General features: G+C 43.7%; 1 protein-coding gene across 1 annotated transcript; it reads left to right on the top strand.

Moving 5' to 3' along the window:
- The first annotated feature begins 6,348 nt into the window (after positions 1-6,348).
- Positions 6,349-19,274, top strand: podxl (podocalyxin-like). Its single transcript, XM_028400800.1, has 8 exons — positions 6,349-6,813; positions 14,934-15,503; positions 15,624-15,877; positions 15,963-15,986; positions 17,347-17,479; positions 17,553-17,596; positions 17,683-17,802; positions 18,179-19,274. Exons 1-8 carry the CDS (start codon positions 6,771-6,773, stop codon positions 18,371-18,373), a joined length of 1,383 nt encoding a protein of 460 aa, XP_028256601.1. The 5' UTR covers positions 6,349-6,770; the 3' UTR covers positions 18,374-19,274.
- The last annotated feature ends 746 nt before the right edge of the window (positions 19,275-20,020 follow it).

The raw sequence follows: 20,020 nt of genomic DNA, 5'->3' as shown, positions 1-20,020 counted from the left end.
GCCCACGCCCCCGTAGCTCATTTCCTCCTATAGAAGCGCAGGGATCGCCCTGGTCCCTTTCCCCGGGAAGCTTCTGTTGGCTGTTTCCTGAGCCACTCCCAGTCCGTGAATAAACAGCACACTTCAGTGTCTGTCCACAGCCTCACACATCCCCTGACAGACACACAAACAGCAATAAGCTGGGGCTGAATTCCAAGTTCAAGTTTCATCCATACTGCTTTCCTAAAGTTGACAGATACCCGGGAAGCATTTGGTATAATAGACCCAGGAAAGTAAATATAGACATGAATAAACATGGAAAATAAAAAATAAAGTCACATCTAGCCAAGAGCAGCCATCTTTATGGTTCTGTGTCAATAGTAAAATGACCCTGTCGGGATGAGACTCGTCACCATGGCAGCCTAGAAAATAGCAGATAAATTTACCTTCTGGTGTGTTTCCTAAAAGGTTTTAGACCTTGATCTTCCTCAAAATGTGTCTGAAGACCACTGTAAAGGGACAATATGGTTCAAATATACCTGTAGGTTCATCGCTCTTGACTTATGTTTTAAGCAGTTTAAGCTACAGTAGTTCACCATGTGTCACCTCTTGTTTTCCTTGGACCACTCTCTGATCTATTTGTTTAGCCTAGTCCTTGTCAAAGTCACTGCTGCCCATTTTGTCACTCCTCTAACATCCAAGCAGCTCATTGGTCGCCATTTCAGATGATGACATAATCTCTACTGAGCGCCACATTGTTGCTGATGATGCCAGGGAACAGGTGAGTTGGCAGTTCTCCAATAAACAGAGACTTTATTCATACAGTGGACACTTTCTGTCTGTGGTGGATCAGGCAGACAGTCTGTGGTGCCATCACAGAGGTATTCATATAGCAGCACCTCAAGATAAGCCCTATCACAGGCAGATAGAGGTGTCTGCCCTCTGCTGTCATTCATTCTGCTGAGGCTTCTCGGCCTGATAGCTTCCCCTCAGGCCTTGCGTCTGGAGAATGTTTCACACACACCAGTCTCCATCCTTCCACTCCTTTCTTAGGCTGTCCTACGTCACCTCCTTCCTCCATTTAACCTTTGATCCCTATTCTGCAAGTGTGAAGATGGCCTGTGTGACGCCGTGTGAACTGAAAAAAGGAGGCTTAACAGCGAAGCTCAGTCAAAGCACAGGAAAGAGGCATCTGCACGGAGCAGAACCCCCTGACACTGAACTCTCTCTCTCACACACACACAGCCTGCAGATGCAGCTCCACTTGGTACCAGGCTTCTGATAACAAGGTGTGGAGTGTTCTGGGTCCTATCATTACTCTCATGTCAGGCCTCCTCCTACACTTGACACACTGTGCAAAACAGAATGGCAAACATGCAAAAACATTCTCCTGATGAAAGATCTACAGTTCACACTTCATCTGATCAAACGTCTCTCCTGCCTGAAGGAGGGGTCATGCAAATATACAAATGCTCAGTCGGAGTCAGACGCCCCTAATGGGACATCGGCAAAACAAAAATTATGTAGTGCGCACGAGAAACTATCCGGAAAACCACTTACTAGAAGCAGCAGCAAACACTGCATGCTACATCCTGTAATATGGATGATGGTGATAACATGATGATGGCTACCAGGACTGGCTATCCACCACCTGGACCAAACCCTGGGAGAGAAGTGGATTAGTGGATGCAGATGAATATGCCTCTCTGTAATAATGTAAATGTAACTTCTTTCTCACCTTTGTTTCTGACATGAAACCACAGCTTCAATGCCTTCTATATACACTAATACAAACACTGAGTGATTCACCTATCAGTCAAAATGCTGACTGATGAAGAGTTATGTCACAACTGTTGAGAAATCTCGATGTTAGTAATAAGTAAATCTGCTCAGAGCTGATGCAAAAAAATGCAGTAAATTATAGGGAGGATTAGCATCTTATCTGCCTGTGATTGGTACCACGTCTCAGAGAGCTCTGAGGTGGGAGGTTTGAGTGTGTTAGTGGGGGGGGGGGGGGGGGGGGATGCTGTAAGATGTGGAGGAGTGTGTGTGTGTGTGAGGGGTGAGTGGGGAATGTTGGGGGGCTGTGAGTGTTTAGAGGAGGTTACTGAGGGGGGTACGGGGAAGAATGCACTCTCACATTCCTGGCATGCTCACCTCATTGTAGCAGCCTAATGAGCCAAGGGAGTGAGCGAGTGCTGCTGCTGCTGCTGCTGCTTGCACCGAACCCAGAAACAGGACAAAACCACCGCAGCGCTGGCTGAGCTCACAGCTGAGGAATTCCAATAGGCTGACGTGAGAGGGCACGGCACGGTGCCAGCTCTGCGCTGGCAAATACACATGTCTGTAACAGGGTGACCAAAGCTGGGCTGGAGTAAAAAGGCAGACATCAGCCAGTTCTCACATCCAGAACAATAAACACATTATCTGCATTGTGTATGTCATGTTATTTAACAGAAGAATTTAATATTCACCTGAGGATCCAAAAGGTTACGATAGGAATAAATCATGAAAAATAGGCCATGGATAAATTAGTGATCCCTGTTACAGGCTTGTCTGGCTTTCTCTGACTGATCAGCTGGGGGTACTAACTGTTGAACATGACTGTAAATTTGGCATAATTCAATACATTCTAACACAGTATATTCAGTAGTGTATGCCACAAATTAACTGTTCAAAGGCATGGTAAAATGCAGGCTTAAGAAAAAGTGCCCAGTTTTATTCATCCAACTAAAGTTAACATCAAAGTGGATGAAGCACATCCTTCCTCTTGGATCACAGCTGACAGACAGGGCAGTGACAACTCTGTCACATGCAGGAAGCTCTGTGACACATCCTTCCCCTCCCTTCATCTGTCATTTTTTCAGCAGCATCAGCTCGCTGAGCTGTCCGTCTTCATCCAGCTGGCCCGTGCGTCACCCAGGCCACATGGAGGTAATGGAGGGTGAAATCCGCGTGGAGCTCTTGAATCCAGCCTCTCTAAAGATAACATGGCATTCCTCAGACCAGCTGCATGAATTAGGATGGCTGCTGGCAGTCACGCATGCTGGCACATTCAAGAGTGCTAATCTGCTTATGGAAGTGTGTCAACACAACTGACATAACTCAGCCTAACAATTTTTTTGAGGCATCAAGAGAGTCCCAACGGTTCAGGTAGGTGATCAACAGGCAGCCTAGAGATTAAACAATCTGAGCCAAACTCACCAGCTGAAGCCACATTTTCTGTAGAAAATCAGTGGTGCTGCTATCCATGTGCTTGTTGTTAGGTCCTGACCCGTGATTTGCTGTTGAATGTGTACCATTGGGATTGACCAGAGTACTGGGGTACCAGTGGTTGTGGGCTTTTGTGTGCATTTTAGTCCAGCAGGGGGGAAACTTCAGGATAACAAGGATGTGGTAAAGAAGGGTGGCAGAAAAACCAATCTAAAAGACACAGAACTGCCCTCCTTCATTACACTTACACAAAGTCATCAGTAGATAGCAGGCAACAACAAAAGCAGGTAACAAAACAACTGACCTCAGGTGAGTTTAAAGTAGAGTGAGTCACTCCCAAAGACCTCCATGGTACAGCTAAAGTTCAAGTCAAATATAACTAAGAGTGTGACCACCTTAAGTGACAAGCACGGTTCCACTTTGAGCTTCCTGCTCACCCAGCTACCTGTGCAAGGCACCACTGCTTCATGCATGTTCGGATTAATCAGGGGTTTAAAGCAGGCTGAGACACCACCAAGATGGCAGCAGCCAGGTTACAGGTGGTCGTTGCCCTTTACTTACACCTTAATTTAACGGCTTCCATTTCATTCATTCTTATAGATAATCAATCCATCCATCCATCTTCTGAAGCTGCTTGTCCTGTGCAGGTTCACAGGATGCTGAAGTCCATCCTACAGGCAAGAGGCAGAGTAAACCCTGGACAGGTCGCCAGGGCTTCTCACAGTCTTACATATGTAAGATGCTTTCTGGCAGCATTGTGATTTAAGAAAATTCAAACACCTTTGTTCAGGGCTCTGCTGCTTTAGGATTAGGAAAAATCTGGCCAAAATGTTATGAGCTGATGTTATCAATCTAAAATTGTGGCAGCTTCAGAAACTGCTGGGCTTATTTCTCACCATATATGCGACCATTTGCTGAACAGTTTTCAAGGTATAAGAGAATGTTTTCAAACAAGCAGCCATGTTGGTCCAGTTCAAATCATGTCATGATTTGTGTTTATACACCACATGAGTAATCACATATTCATGAATTAACATGGGGTGATACCAGCAGTGCTATGTTTACACACAGCAGCAGCATGAATGATTACACAGTAATCCTGAGCTCACTCAGTGGAACTTTACACAGATCTGCAGTCCAACCATGACTCCTGAAGTCTTTGAAGCTCAGTCTCCAAAGCTTTTTATTAATGACTTCTAACTGTTCTAGCTGCAGGAAACACCCATGAAAACCTCCACACCCCTGATCTTATCTCCTATTTTTTTTTCCTCCGACTTCCCATCAACAGCATTACGTCCCTGGCAGCACAATAGCAGCTAGATGTTTACAAAGTCGCCAAAAATGTAGACGTGTTGTTGCATTTTTAATTCTAAGAGGGCGGATTAGATTCAGTCAGGAGAGATTTGGAACTAAATGAATGGAGGTATACCTAAAAAATGTGTCCTGAAAGCAATTCCTGAAACATTTGTGGATATATGTTGCCCGGGCTACAAGGGACCGAGTCAACTCAGTGGATGCTGCAGAGTGACAATCCAGCCAAACTCCCTGTTTTTAATCCAGAAGTCAAACACAACGCCAGCTGGACCAACAGGCCCATTTCTGGAGTAAGTGAAACTGTCGTTGTAGGCTAATGCAAAAGGAGCCCATGAATATTCATCACTTTATATCCAAACACAATGACTTGATGTCTTAAGACTACATCCACACAGCCAACCCACTGAGACACCACACTGAGAACACCAATCAAGCCACAATCACACATCAGTCAGGTCTATGGTTTATTTGACAATGACATGGAGTATGCTCTATTATCAAGAAAGCACACATGACATTAAAACCATCATGCTTTGATCAGACAGGGGTAGGGGGAGATGATGGTCTGATTTCATACCCTGCTAAAGGGACAAGCCCCTCCATGTGCAACAAACTGTTCTTGTTTAGGAGGCAGCAGGACTTTTATAAGAATACAGATTCACATAAATACATCATGTGCAAGCTACGTTTTAGGTGTGAGAATGGCCTGGAGACAGCAGTTAGAAGTGACTGTCTGGGCATGTTTACCCCACTGACATGTTAGATCATCAGCAGCTTCATCAGTTGTGTTCTCTTTGGTGATATCCTTATCTCACTGATTGGCTCGAAGGTGGTTCTCCATCGCGGTATGGGTTCCATACTAACATGTACTTACCACATGGCCATAGGAAGGCAAGAAGCCACAAGTCTCTGTTCAACATGGTCTCACATGTGTCTTTGATGAGAAATGAAGCCTAACCAGCACCACAACTGTGGTATGCCAACAACCACAGGGTTAATCCGCATTAACTCTTGAAGTCTACAGCTGATATAAACAGGTTTACAAACTGTTTTGGTCTCTATTGTTAAAGTTCCCTTTTTATGACAGCTGTACAGAACTCACTTGTCTTAATTATATTAAGACTTCAAATTTCACATAAGTATAGGCGTGACTGATCTAAGTGATGGGTGGGGAACAAACTCAAAGCTCGAGCTTCCTGCTTCCTGCCCGCCTTCCTCAGCTCCACTCGTGCTCCACCTCTTTGGCTGCATTGGAAACCTAGTTTGGACTGTGACGCTGGCAACATGGTGATGGTCAGAGCCCCTATAGGTGATGATGTGAATGCTTCATCTATGTTACAATATGATTTACTGAATGAAAACAAGCAGCTGTCATTGTCTCTACCTTTCACATTTGAGCATTGATAATAAAGCTCTGCTTTATACCTTTCATCTGTGTCCCTGTTCAGTCATCTTCAGAATATTTACCTCATTTACCATATTTACATGAGGACAACATGACTAAGTAATAATTTCTTGACAAGACTACATTTTTCCAGGTTACAACTCACATGTATAAAGCCCTGCAGTCACACAGCAGGCCATTTTACTTTAAGTGTTCAGCTATAGATGGGCATGATACTAACATGAAGCTCCACTGACTCTCTATGATCAAACACCATCAGTGCTGATGTGACTTTACACCACGTCCTTGAGTCATGGACCATTTTTAGGACTGAATCAAAACCAGGGGAACACATTGTCTCACAGCTTCCTTTGTTATTCAAAGTGTCCAGTCAGTCCACAGAGCTGTGGGATTGGACTGGTCTGGGTCTGCCCCTGCTCTCCCATGATAAGGGAGGCAGGGCAATGCTGCTGCTCTACTAACAGCTGAACACTTTGCAGGAGAGTGAGGACTGACTGAGCACAATACAGCACCAAGCCACTGTGGGAGAGAGAGAGAGGGAGAGAGACACTGAGGAACAACAGTGCAGCCAAGGAGACCACAGAAACACTCTTCCCCCCAAATCCCCAACTTTGCAGAGAGAGAGAGGAGCACTAACAAACAAAAGCATTCTTGGCTTTCAGTTTAAAGAAGAAGAAGAAGAATACGCTGGGCTAGATCATTTACTCTCAGATACAAATTCAAGGAGAAAGGCGTGACAGCGCTGCTGCAGATTGGGGTTTATCATCAGTGAAACATCTCCTGATACAAAGTGCGGGATTGTAGCGCTGTGCTGCATGAAGGATAAATCCATCTGGGAGAAGAAGCCAGAAGAAACAGGATGAGAGCGACTCGGACCCTCACGTGGCTGCTACTTTCATTCAGTGAGTACACTTTCAGATGTGTGTGTGTGTGTGTGTCTGCTGGTTTAGTGTGTTTACAGGTAAATGGAAAATCTAAAAGGATTTGTGAGGCAGTCTGTGCAGCATCACTTTACAGTCCAAAAAGAGTGTGTGCGGTGCAGCAACAGGTGTGTGTGTGTGCGCACATTCTTCTTTTACTACAGATATAAACAGGGTTTCTATCACATATAAAGGTATGCAAAATCTCCATGAGGTTTTACATTGTTCTGTCACACACAACTAATATAACTAACAAAAAACAGACCACAACTAAATAAATACAGACGTGTGGACACACACATTATTTAACTGTGAGTGTATCAGTGTTAGAACAATTTAAAAATATAGAATTTAAATACATTATAACACGGACAACAACATTTTATGTAACTAATAAGCACATTTTGAATGTTGCAGCTAGTTTAAGTGGAGTATATCTTAACTTTCTGCACTGTGGCGTAGTTGAATCTTGTGGTCAGAGTGAGGTGGTTGTGTGGCCTTAGCTAGCAGTTGTGTATCATTTGAAGGCTTACTGGAGCTCAGGGCAGCTGAAAGTGTACAGTACAAGAAACAACTGGAACTTAACATAAAATGATATCTACCAATGAACTTATAGATGGGTGAAGAAGGTAGCCTCAGCATCCACTTGTCAATCAAAAAAGTACCTAAATAACTTCAGGCCTTACGCTGAAAACATATTTATTACTGTTAACATAGAGGGCTGTGGGGATTGACTCAGTTTTGAGTCAACCTCTATGACTATATGAATATACAACACAAGTAAACAGTTGTCCCTAATTTACATCTCAGAACGCCATCATTATTATGTGTAAGACTCGGAGCTGAAACATCTGCCCCTCTACCTCCCACCATTCCACAGTTGAGGACTCCCCCAGTGCCCCCCCTCCAAACACACTGAGTCTGCCAAAAAGACTCCGAGAGACACAAGGAGCCTGAATAATGAAGCGCACCCCTGACCTCCTCCTCCTCGGCTGAAAGGCGCGGAAAGTGTTTTTCTTTAATTATGCACCTGCCGCTCTCTCACCACTGCAGTAGGTGGCTTCAGACGGGAGGCTTTTATGTTTGTGAGCGTGTGAAAAACTGAACGTGCCACACAACACTCCAACTGAAGGCTGTCAGCACTTTTATTTTCTAAAAATAAAAGGTTTGTGCGTGTGTGTGTGAGAACAAACATCTGTGTGTGTTTAACACAGTCTAATCATAAGTACAGCACAGACATGCTAAAGTGTGCAGCTTCTGATGCTGTTTTACGGCTTTGTGAAGCTTTTTGCTGATTCCAAGTTGTTTGGTTTTTTACATTACTTAATAGTTTAAAAAAATCCTCTCGAAATAAAGCAAGCACAAGTAGCATATCATAGCATAGTTTAGAGGCTGAAGACAGCAGCCGCATCCTGTTGCCTGCACCTTGTAGTCTAGTATAAGGATGTAGTCTAGGATTTCCAACTCCAAACCTGACTTCAAAATTCAAGATGGCTGCTCTGTACATCAACAGTAATTAAAGCTGTCAAAGTAGGCTATACTGTTTACTACACACAGTGATGTACAATGTTAATCTATGGATATTAAAACACAAAATACAGTTGTATTTGTCATTGTCTGCTAACAGTGGCTAACATCTCAGTCCTCTAACATGTGCTGCTCTCCTTCACCAGCTCTCATTTCTGAACTACAGTTAAAGTGACACAGTATTACACTTTGAACTGGAGTAACACGTTTCAATCAAAGATATAAAAAATGCTGCTGAACTGATTGCCTTTGAATAATGTCACTACTTAAATAACTTGAGTTAGGAAATAGGAAGTCAGTATCATCCCTTATCAGTCCCCTCCAGGACTTCCTAACCCCTCCACAGACCGTCTCTCTCTTGTGCGTTCGCCAGTTCACGACTTGTCCGCTTCCTACAAGATAACAGGCAGTCGGGGTTCTGGTCTGTGTGGACATCAGCGGCCGGTGGAGACACTGCCCGCCTGCTGGCACACTGCTCTGGTGTCTGTACTGACCAGCAGGGTAGAGAAAGGAGAAACAATAGAAAGGGGAGGGGGGATCTTTATCAACATCCTGGTTCCCATGGAGGCTGCGGCTGCAGGAGACAGCCTTGGGCACCCCGCTCCCATCAGGCTTTTTAAAGACCATGTTTATTTCACACCATTTCAGCGTAAGGACTTTGTAACCTTGGAAATGAAATAATCGTGGAACGTGTAGTCTGAGGGACCCTGGAGTTGTGCGGCATCCTTTTTAGGAACTGTGTGTACCATCCAGATGTGCTGGATCTTGCTTTCAAAGGCAGGCATGGCTGGCATGTGGCCCCAGGTTTCACTCAGGGAGGAACCTCTGCTCTGTGTGAAAGCCCAGCGTTTAATCACTGTCCGATGCTGACGATAGAGCTGCTCGCCTTCACCTCTACTGTAACCCTGCACTCCCCCTCTCCTCACCCGGCATGCCATGCTGCACACCCAGGTGTCCATTAATCAGTCCTGTGGCTGGTACCGTCATGTACCTCCGCTCACCTCCAGCTCCCCCTCGTTCCTCAGCACTCTTCATCTTTTCCTCCTCATACTGTCTCAGCACTCTTTTCATCTGCCTCATCACTTTGTGCTAACTCCCTTCACTTCTCAGCTTTCAGGACAAACACATAACAGCTGCTGCTCCTCTGTGACTCAAGTGTGTGACGATGCATGCCTGCACACTGAACCCATTTTAACTGTCACTAGTTCACCCAAAGTACAAAACACATCCTTATTATGAGTGTCTGTCAGGAAGTCTAGGCTTCCGATAATATATAAAGTGCCATTTATTTGTATTTCATAGAAATGGGTTGTTCTGCAAATGCAAGCTCAGCGGCCTTTGCCTATGTAACTAAACATAGTACTTATCTAGTGTAGATGGTACTATATGTTTAGTTAGCTGCTTTAGCCTTACTTTAAATCCTATTTTACATAACAAAAAACTTTGGAACAGCTACGGAGCTAAGCTAACAACAGCTTATCTCTTCTAACTCGTACATGATATATTTAAGTACATGTGTTTGTTAAATGTTTAACATCCTAACCCTGTCTGAATTTCTGAAAAAGTATCAATGCTTATCTTTAACAAGGGATATGACATTTACTCAATTAAAAGATCATTTTAAAAATCAAGAAAGAGTTTGTTATAAAACATACACATTTTTGAGTACAAAGACAAAGAGAGATCAGAACTTCGACATGACTTTTTATCCCCTTTTGATGCTCTTTTTTTTGGCTCTGTAATGTGCCAATCTGATGGCCATATTTGTATATTGTGCAAGACGAGATATACAGCTGACCAAATGAACAATTAAAAGTATGTTCACAGATGAATTGGAAACTGATGCTGTTCAGCATGTTAGCCATTGCAGTGTTTCTTCCTTTTACTGAGGAGCCTGTCTGATCACATATAAGCAGTGAGCCAGGCAGAGCTGGCTCCACATCATACTATGATTTAGATTGATTATCGGGGGTCTCAACAATATTGACAATAAACTATAGTTTCTCTGCATTTGTACCATCGTGAAACAAGCAGGCTGTTATTGATGTATGATGAGTGCGCCGCCACAATAAAATAAACACAAAAACTTCACACTGACTCACAATCAGCCTGCCTATTCTAAGAGAAATAAACAGCATCTCTCTGAGTCCTCATCACTGCTCAGATCTCAGTGGTGAAAGATGCACAGCAGGCAGCAGTGGCTACTTTTCTATCCTTCTATTGGTATTATTCATATCCTTGAAAGCCTTCGGTGTAGCATGGACGCTGCAGATAAGTAACTGGGTGAAATGCATTATACCACCGGTGTAAAATGTTGTGATTCACTCTGCTTATATATAATTAGAAGGCTAGTGTATTGTGTATTTGTGTGTGGGGGTGTGTGACAGCGCTCCAACATTGAACTTTTACCATTAGCGCACCCCAGAGCTTGTATAAACACACATACCAGTCTGGTTTCCAAGGACAGGGAGTGTGTTGTTTGGGGATTGTGTGTGTGTGTGTGTGTGTGTGTGTGTGTGGTCAGTCATTTCCATGTGGCTGCTAGATTTACAGCATCTCAAACCCCTCTTCACTTTCTCTCCTCTCACCCCGCCTTTCCCCTCTCTCCTCCCTTTCACTTGTCCCTCTTTTATTCAGGCAGAGTGTTTTTACATTCACAGCTCCTCACCTCCCTTTAATGCAGTGCCACAATGTAAAGCAAAGACACCCCCCCCCCCATCCACCCCCTCAGCACCCCAACACAGGCCCACAGAGAGTTGAAATACCTCTCTGAATAGGACGGGGATGTGTTGGTGGTGGTGGGGGGTGGGGACCAGTCCCTAAAAGGCCGCGGCTGCAGCAGGGGTCTGCAGCGAGGGAGTGGTCCGTCCTAGCATGGCCGCACGTGGGGCCTTTGTGCGGGCTGTCACCAAGCTAACTGGGCAGCTTTGTCCCGTCGGTGGTTTGGAGCGACAGCTACATTTATTTATTTACTCTACTCCACTTGGCTCGGACAGTACATGTTCACACTCCGATGCACATTAATCCGGGGATACAGTCACAGGGCCTGGCAAGCTGCACCCATAACCGACTGCATGGCTGACACACACACAGTGTAATCTGTGTGTGTAAATCCTTGTTGTACATGAATGGTTAATGGGTTATGCGGAGGAATTTAAAGATCTTTTGAGCGTTTTATCCAATATGATTGTTGTTATTTTTATATTTAATAAAAGAGATATACCTTTCCGCTAATGTTAGCAATGACTGGGTGTCAGACATTTTTGTCTTTTTAAGAGTCAGTTTTATGGGTATTTATCCACCATCTTTAAGTAAAAGGAGATTTCGGTGAGTTTAAACAACATATTGCACTGCTGTATTCAATATGGTTGTCTGAGTGGAACACTGGCTGTGATGCCTTATCTCCCAGCATCAGTGTAACATTGGCTCGTGTTCATGTGTTTGAATAGAAGCAAATAACACTGACATCTTCAGTATTTGCTCAGACAGAGCTATAAAATGGACGCTCCTTTCTCTTCTTTCCTCTACATGCTTCAGCCTGTGTGGGGCCTCATTCCTTGGGACATTTATTTACAATAAGGCAGTCACAGGAAGGGAGGACAATTCAACCAGTCTCCACCCTCTCGGACACACTGCCATTTTCCTTTAATGCGGTCGGATGGTGGTTCTCACACTGAACAGGAACGGGTTGACGCCCACTGGACTTAAACAGTGTGACCAACCCAGGGAGACAGAGGGCACCCTCTGACCTTCTGGGTCCTCCACTTAGTGTCAGTGAATATGGGCTAAACACTGTCACGCTCCACAGATTCACTAAAGGAGCAGCTTCAAAGGTAGATCAGCTCCATCAGCTCTGGTCCTTTCCTCATTAACCCTCTAAATGCTGCTTCTATAGGGGGTGATAAGTGCCAGAATCCTAAACAAATCCAATGACTGACAGTGAAAAATATTTTAGTTCATATGTATAGATCTGAACACTTGATCACTTCTATCATATTTACATAATGGTTATAGTCATCACAATGAATGGCAGTTATTTATAGTGCTATTAAGTGTTATTAAGTTACAGTTACATTGATAAATGCTTATAGCATATAGAGCTAACAGATCTTAGTACACATGGACTCAACCGTTTTGTCTTCTGTATAACAGCAGGGTCACTTTGCATTTGTAAATATAAATTACCTTAAAGGTTGCTAAATTTATCTCTGTGACAGACTGGCAAACTGTCTATGGTGCCATTTTAAGTGGCACCATAGACAGCAGTGATTCGTGCTACAGAAGAGAAAGACAGGGCTCTGGACCAGGCATGATAACTGCTTGCTATTTCTTCTGACACAACAATACTGTGAAAGACATTACATCAGGCAAAGGCCGTCCTGCACAGGAAGTTATGTGTTTCATTTTGGAACAAACAGAGGAAGAACTGATAATTATGTTGTGTTTTCACCATGTTGTATTAGAGTTACATATTTGTGTCCAAGAGCGTAACATTAGAAAATGGGAGTAAATACTTTTCCTCCAGTAGCTTGTTTGGAGAGATTCAGGTGCATTCAAACACACAAAAAAAATATTGATGTGGATTAAAATTAGAAGTCAAACATGGCCCCGAATCAACTGAGCCTGCTTCCTGTCACTAATGTGAGCCAAGAGTTGGAAAGAAGAGCCAGGGAAAGGACAGCAGGTCGGTTCTCACACCCTCCGCTGTCTGACACAGCGGAGGGTGTGAGAGTGTACAGTTCGTTACAGTGTCCACAGTGTCAGTCAGCTCATAAGAGTCACATCTACACATCTACAAATGTGGCTGTGGCTCAGGGAGTGGATTTTGTGCTTGTTGCCAAAAACATGCAAAGAGTATAGTGTAGGCACATATTTAACATTCGACCATAAACATGACACGATTGATGAGCAGTACTGATGTGATCTAAGTTCAGGATCTATGCAGGATCTATGCAGGATGCTTATTATCACAGCTGTTAAAGCTGAAACATGGTTAATGAGAGTCATGGACCAAAAACAATGAGCTGTGAGAGGCTAACACACTTTTGATAAGGGCAGCTTGAAAGTGTTCACCGAGGTCAGGGTCTGCACAATGAAACAGAGCACTGTAAGGGATTTAACAGACTACAGGTGGTACAGGGTTGTGTGTGTGTGTCTAAGTGTGTTTTTCTGGAGGCTGTGTGGCGAGGAATGTGTGGGCGAGGTAAAAACAGCCTCGGTGCTGATAACAGCAGGATCAGTGGGTGCTGTCGCCCGCTAAGAAACAGATGCACCAGTGACAGCAGGGGTCAGCAGGGGTCATGGCGAACAGGACGAGAGGCTGGATGGAGAAAGATGATCATGGGTTTAGTTTCATATATATAAAACCATGTATATATATATATATATATATATATATATATATATATATATATATATATATATATATATATATATATATATATCATATGTATAGTGAAGGGAAGGTCTGATCACCACTAATGTAGATGTTTCCATCTAATTCCACTAAATCTAGGTTCTGGAGCTCATTGATGACAGGTCAGGGGAGGTGGGTTAGGAAGCATGTGTACACTCAGCTCAGTGCTCAAAGTGGAGAACTTTGACACGTTCACTCTCTTAGTAACTGTGTTGAGGGCAGTGGGCTGATAAGTGATGTGTCAGTGCTGAACAGAGACAGGACAGGCATGGCTCCACCAGCCTCCACTCCACCACAACAGCACTCTTATCTGCTGCTGATGTCTTCACTGGGAGTTTAAAGGGCCAGTTTGAGGGATGCTGTTCAGTCTTCAGTAAATCAGATCAAGAACAGTGAGTTATGTTAGGTTATGTTATGTTGAGGTTTGAAAATATGGGTTTGGGGCTTGAGGCTACAGAGCAGGTACTGACTTTGTAGGTTTGGACTTTTAAGGAATTTATTGACCAATTTAGAACACGGCTGCACTGTAAAAGCTAATACACATCATATGGAGCTACTGGAGGAAAATCCGACATAATCTAACATGGAGTGCTGGCATGAATCAAGTGAAAAGCACTGGATGACTGATTAAGGAAGAATACTTAAGGCATGCCTTCAATCAAGATTCTACATAATAGGACATGTGGAATCCAGTGTGGATGTACTGTAGGTGGGACGAGGTCAAAAAACCACTGTGGGAGTGGAGGGGTGCGAGTGGGTAAGACCATTGTTTTATAGCTGGTGAGGATTGTTCACTCCAAACAGGCCGTGGCCACAGGCGTGGTGCCTTCAAGTTTATTGTGTGCAGCATCCTGCCATGGCCGCTATAAATAGAGGAATAGACAAAGAAGAAGGAGAGCCGAACGCTGTCCAAGCAGCAGGAAATCCAGGAGCAGGGGTCGACAAAGATCAGACTCCAGACCGCTCCCGGCTTTGAAATAAAAACAACAATTGTGTAACTTGTGAACCCTCAGAATCTGGAGCTGTCATGAACAAGGATATGATCTTGTATCAGGCTGTAAACATGTTTATGTTTTGGATGCATATATAGGTCCCTGTTCTCTACTACATTGCAATTGTCTGTGTGCTAAAGCTAATTTTTCCTGTCTTTCCTTCTTAGGCCTTCTATTTCATGGTGTCTCTTCGACTGAGGAGGGTCGGGTCGTGCCTACTGTGGCCATGGTAACACCTGGGGGCACAACTAGGATTTCAACAGCTATTGAACGTAAATCCGAAGCACTCACAACTCCTACAGGAACAACTGCAGCACCAGAAGCTGTCGAGCCTCCAGAGAATCCAGCAAAAACAACCAATGCACCTATCACATCCACTCCTATAAAGACTGTAGCCTCCACAACAACCACCCACTCAACTACGCTCCACCCCACAAGCAACTCACCAAAAGCTGTCTCTATACAGGAGTCAGATACCACTCCTGGTACGACTGTTACCAGCAGCTTACCCAAGACAACCACCGCTGCAACAAGCCAGAACAGCAACACTGTGGTGGTGGTCCCCAGTCCTACAGTACAGGTGTCTGGATCCTCTGAACCCAGCGCGACCTCTGAACCCTCTGGCAAAGTGGAACAAACTATAACCGTAACAGTTACAACAGCCCCACAACAACGCAACAGCCCCACAACAATACAAGTGTCCATCCCTTTAACAACAAGCCAGGAGGTCAGCAAAGGTAAGGACAGTTTGACAACCCTGACCTTGTCTCCACCCACAGTCCGACCTTACAGGTGCACTGTGGGTCTGTATATGGGAACAATACCGTTTACTGTTGTCATGTTATCCCTCATTAAAGGTAGCGAGGAAACACCGAAGGTGACAACATTACAGGCCACCCAGCCAGCTGGGAAGCAGCACCACACCACAGAGATCACCACTACCACCACAACCCAAACCACCACCCCTACCCCCACCACCTCCAGCCAGACCAAAACCGGGCCTTTCACAGAGGAAAACGTAACTACCACACCTGGAACCACGTCACCGCTAAGCACCACTTCCACCATGACCACAGTCCCTACCACAGCAGCTCCACCAAAGACGTTTGTTGTAAGCAGCACTGTAACAATAATGTATTATTCAGAGGAATTACATTGTAACTGACTGACACACTTATTTTTGTTTTGTTTGACAGTATTCTCTACACAATCCACATCAGGTAAGCTTCTGACTCACGCAGATTTATGTGTTCACACAAGCTCTACCACACTCTGATCCTGCGTCCCTCTATTGTCCTGTCCAAAGTCCGCACCCTTTCCTCTTTTCCCTTCATATACTGACATATGATGCCAGTGCAGACCCTGATTATTGTTATTTGTCAGTCTGATCATAAAGTAGCATGTTTGCTGTGTTACTTCGCTGTCCTTCTCTGTAATGGTCAGAAAGCCAGTCCTTAGGTTTAAGCTCCAGCTGTAGGCCTTTCTCTGTTGACATGAAAAAAAGTCAACACACCAAGCTAGCCATACTGACCTATAGTCCTCAGCAGTCACTGACATGCACACACGTTTGGCTATCACAAATCAAAATGTCACTTTCTAAACAAACACACACTGCATTGGCCTTCAGGCCTGTTTAAGCAGTTCCAGCCACTGAGCCAGGAGACCACTTAACAACTTGTTTGGATTTCATGTATGAAGCAAAGTAGACAGTCAAAGGAGAATAATTACTGAATGATATAAATAGATACATTTAATATAACACTTTAAATGCTAAAATGTTTAAAATGGCCTTGTCTAAGAGTCTAGAAAGCCTTTAATGAATTAAACAGTCTGGCCTACTAAAGGTTTTTTTTGTGTATTAGCGTCACTAGCCGTCACAGTGTGTTTTTGTCAGCTGTTTTTGATCCTTACATGTAGCAGGGACAAAGCTTGTGGAGCTTGAGGACCAGGAGATGAAGGCGGAGCCTTCATAGTCTTCAGACGCACATTTTGACTGCTGCAGCTCCTGAACTGAGACACAGCTTTAGACCAGTAGCCTACTGCTAACTTGTCTAGTTTAGCACTAGACAACCATTAGTGTTAAATTACCAATTTGGCCATTTGGCTCGACTAGCAGTAGCTAACTTGTTGTAGATGACATCACAGTCCTCATAAATGGTTTTAAATACAACTATTCTGATTAAAGTCTATGACAGCAACATCATATTCACAAACGATGATGTTTCCACCACAGGAGGAGGAAGGACAGGAAGCAGTGAAGTCGGCTATTAAAAAAAAACGATTCCATTCACAGGGTGGAAAAAGTATCTTAGTGGGAACCTTTCCGGCCTTTCACTAGTTTCCTTCATTCCCACACCCCTTTCATATACTCACCCTCTCTGTCTCTGACTGCCCTCGCAGCTGTGACCTTCCATAATACTCCAGAAATAATCCACACATCACAGCACAGGAAGATACGACTTCAGCCGTCACCTCTGACCTCCGTGGCCTCTCTTTAGCAGTATACAGGACAAAAAGCAGCCATGTGGTGTGAATAGATTTAGTGCAAAGATATTTACAGATGTGTCATTTCACCTTCAGGCACAGGAACAAAAGAACCTGGTGGAGGTGTGCAAGCGGCTCATGTCCAACTGGCAAAATGGAACCTGCACCCTGATGTGGAGGCACCACAACGACAAAGTCCTGTTTGATGCTGTGGAAATAAACGGCAAAGGTAAAAACCTCCGCCTGTTAGACAAACCACAAAGCCTCATTTTGTCTTCAACACATTTTAATTCATCTTGCAGTGAATACCAGCCTGGCAGCCCAGTATTATGAAGAAATCACCAAGGTGAGGGTTCCCATGTGGACGTTATGTTCCAGGAATGCTGCTTCGGTGTGACTAAGTGTTTCTTCTCTTGTCTTTTCCACTTGAAGAAGCCAACAGATAACAAAACCCTGATAGCCATCCTGGCCTCTTGTGGAGCCCTGCTCATCATGATAGTCATCCTCGCTGTCTGTGCCTCCCACCACCGCAAGCCTTACAATGAGAACCAGGTAGGTGGATAGCTTACACAAAGCAATCTGATCCTGTTTTTATTTTAGGGTCCAGTATCTGGTTTCCATTATGGTTCCTTAGGCAGTTCTTGGCAGTAGTGGATGCCTTACTGTAAAGTTTTCTACTAATTTTTTTTAAATATAAATTTATTTTGAAGATAATAATAAATTGGATAATGCTCATCATAATGAAGAAAAATGTGTTCAGTACTTTGATTTAGGGAAGGAAACAATTCCACCCATCAGCTTTAGCTGTTTAGTGCTAGCATATAATTAGCATGCAAAACAATGCTAGCATTTTTGTGCTAAACATGTTAGCATAACAGCTAGTGGAAGAAGCTGCACCTCTATATACTGTGTCCTCGTATTGCCATAGCAACACCTTACAGAGGAGCTGCACACAGTGGAGAACGGTTACCATGACAACCCAACACTGGAGGTGATGGAGGTGCAGCCAGAGATGCAGGAGAAGAAGGTGGCGCTGAATGGGGAGTTCAACGACAGCTGGATCGTTCCCATCGACAACCTGCTGAAGGAGGACATGCCCGACGAGGAGGACACCCACCTGTAAGGACAATCCCACGGCAAAACAAGACCATGTCCACAACCACCGTACACTCCCCACCCCCCCAACAAGACTTTTACTGCAAAGAAATGCATCCTACACAACAACACTACTGGCCAGTTGGTGTGTTTGTGCTGTGGTTTAGTACAACTGCTACAAACAAACCCACTACATCAGTCACTGTATTTATTCTGTAGTTTTTACACAGATTTTTGGGAGGTGTGACTTCCTGCAGAGCACAAATCAAGCTATTCCTCACAATATTCTAAACACACAGGAAGTGCCTATTATACTAAGAGGTGCCTATTCTTTTACTGTTCACACACACACACACACACCTGTAAATAAACTATTTTTATATGACTTGTGCCAACACTCTGACCACTTTCCGTCGTCTTTAGCCCCAGAGGGACGGCAGGTAATGTCAGCTGCTTGGGCAGTTACTAACTTAGACAGGCGACCTCAGGATACTTTGAAGCATCCTGGTGATTTTCCACTTGTGTTGTCTCTGTGAAACTTTAGAGGATAATAAGGTAATTTTAGGAGGTAAAACCTAAAATTAATGCAGAGATGGTTGATCATTCCTGTCCACACAGGACTACAACGTTCATCAAAATAGATAGAACGAGAGGTTTAACGTACAACCAGATCTTTTTTTGTTTAACTGTCATACCATAAAGTGACCACTAGGGGGAAAATCCACTAGTAAAGGATGAATCCTCTAATTTAAGGGATTTTGTTCAAAACCTGCTTGTCTGCTCATGTTTTTCCTTGTAGGAGTGTATGATGTCATTAAGAAGACACCCGGATTGTCACCACACTGTAAATACTGTATGTTTTTACATTGATGCTGAAGGAGTCGTCTGCCATTAAAACCCTTTCTCGGCACACCTTTGACACTTTTTTTTTAAACTTGTATTTTGAAATTCTTTTGCCGAATTGCATATTTTCCTTCCTTTTAAACCCATTTAATATATTTACTTTCACTTCACCCAATATACAACTGGGCACTCAAACTATGTTTTGTTAACTTGTGTGTTTTTGTGTGTGTCTTCAGTTTCACTTTTATTATAGTTGTGCCATTTTTTGACCAAAGTATCTTAGCAGTATTTTATGTATTTATGCTTTGTTTGCTGCTGAAGGCAAACAACAGGGGTCTGACACACTGGAAGCTGTAAATTGTGGATGGCTTCGGCTGCCATCGATGTACTTCTGAAAATAAATGTTTTTTTCCACTTCGGTTTACTGTGTAATGCTTACATATGGTCAACGGGTGGCAGAAGCACAACAGAGACTGCTGTTAAGAAAACTTGAACAAAATACAATCTTTATTCATTATATACATTACATACAATGCAATACTACAAGGGTTTCTACACATTCACTGTATCCACAGAGTAGTGCTCACTGATCTGAGAGTACCAGCCTTTAAACTCCTGAGTCCCACCCAGGGCGTGAGAGGAGGGCGAGAAAATGAACAAGCATCTTTCCCACACAGCAAACGTCACCATGTGGAGGATTTCACCTAAAATAGCAAAAAGTAAAGTAGTATTTGGCATTGTGTGTTTCTCTTTTCTTTTTTCCTTTACAAAGGTGCTTTCATTTAATCTTCTTAAACACAGCTTTCTTCTGGCACAAAACATAAATGCTACT

This window comes from Parambassis ranga, chromosome 2, assembly GCF_900634625.1.
Source record: "Parambassis ranga chromosome 2, fParRan2.1, whole genome shotgun sequence".
NCBI lineage: Eukaryota > Metazoa > Chordata > Actinopteri > Ambassidae > Parambassis > Parambassis ranga.
This window is presented reverse-complemented; position numbering and strand designations above follow the sequence as displayed.

Excerpts from the sequence above, each read along its gene's own strand:
- podxl (XM_028400800.1), top strand. The coding sequence starts at position 6,771 with ATGAGAGCGACTCGGACCCTCACGTGGCTGCTACTTTCATTCA. Across the intron at positions 6,814-14,933 it reads GTGGCTGCTACTTTCATTCA|GCCTTCTATTTCATGGTGTC; the intron begins GTGAGTACACTT and ends TTTCCTTCTTAG. Across the intron at positions 17,480-17,552 it reads TGTGGAAATAAACGGCAAAG|TGAATACCAGCCTGGCAGCC; the intron begins GTAAAAACCTCC and ends TTCATCTTGCAG.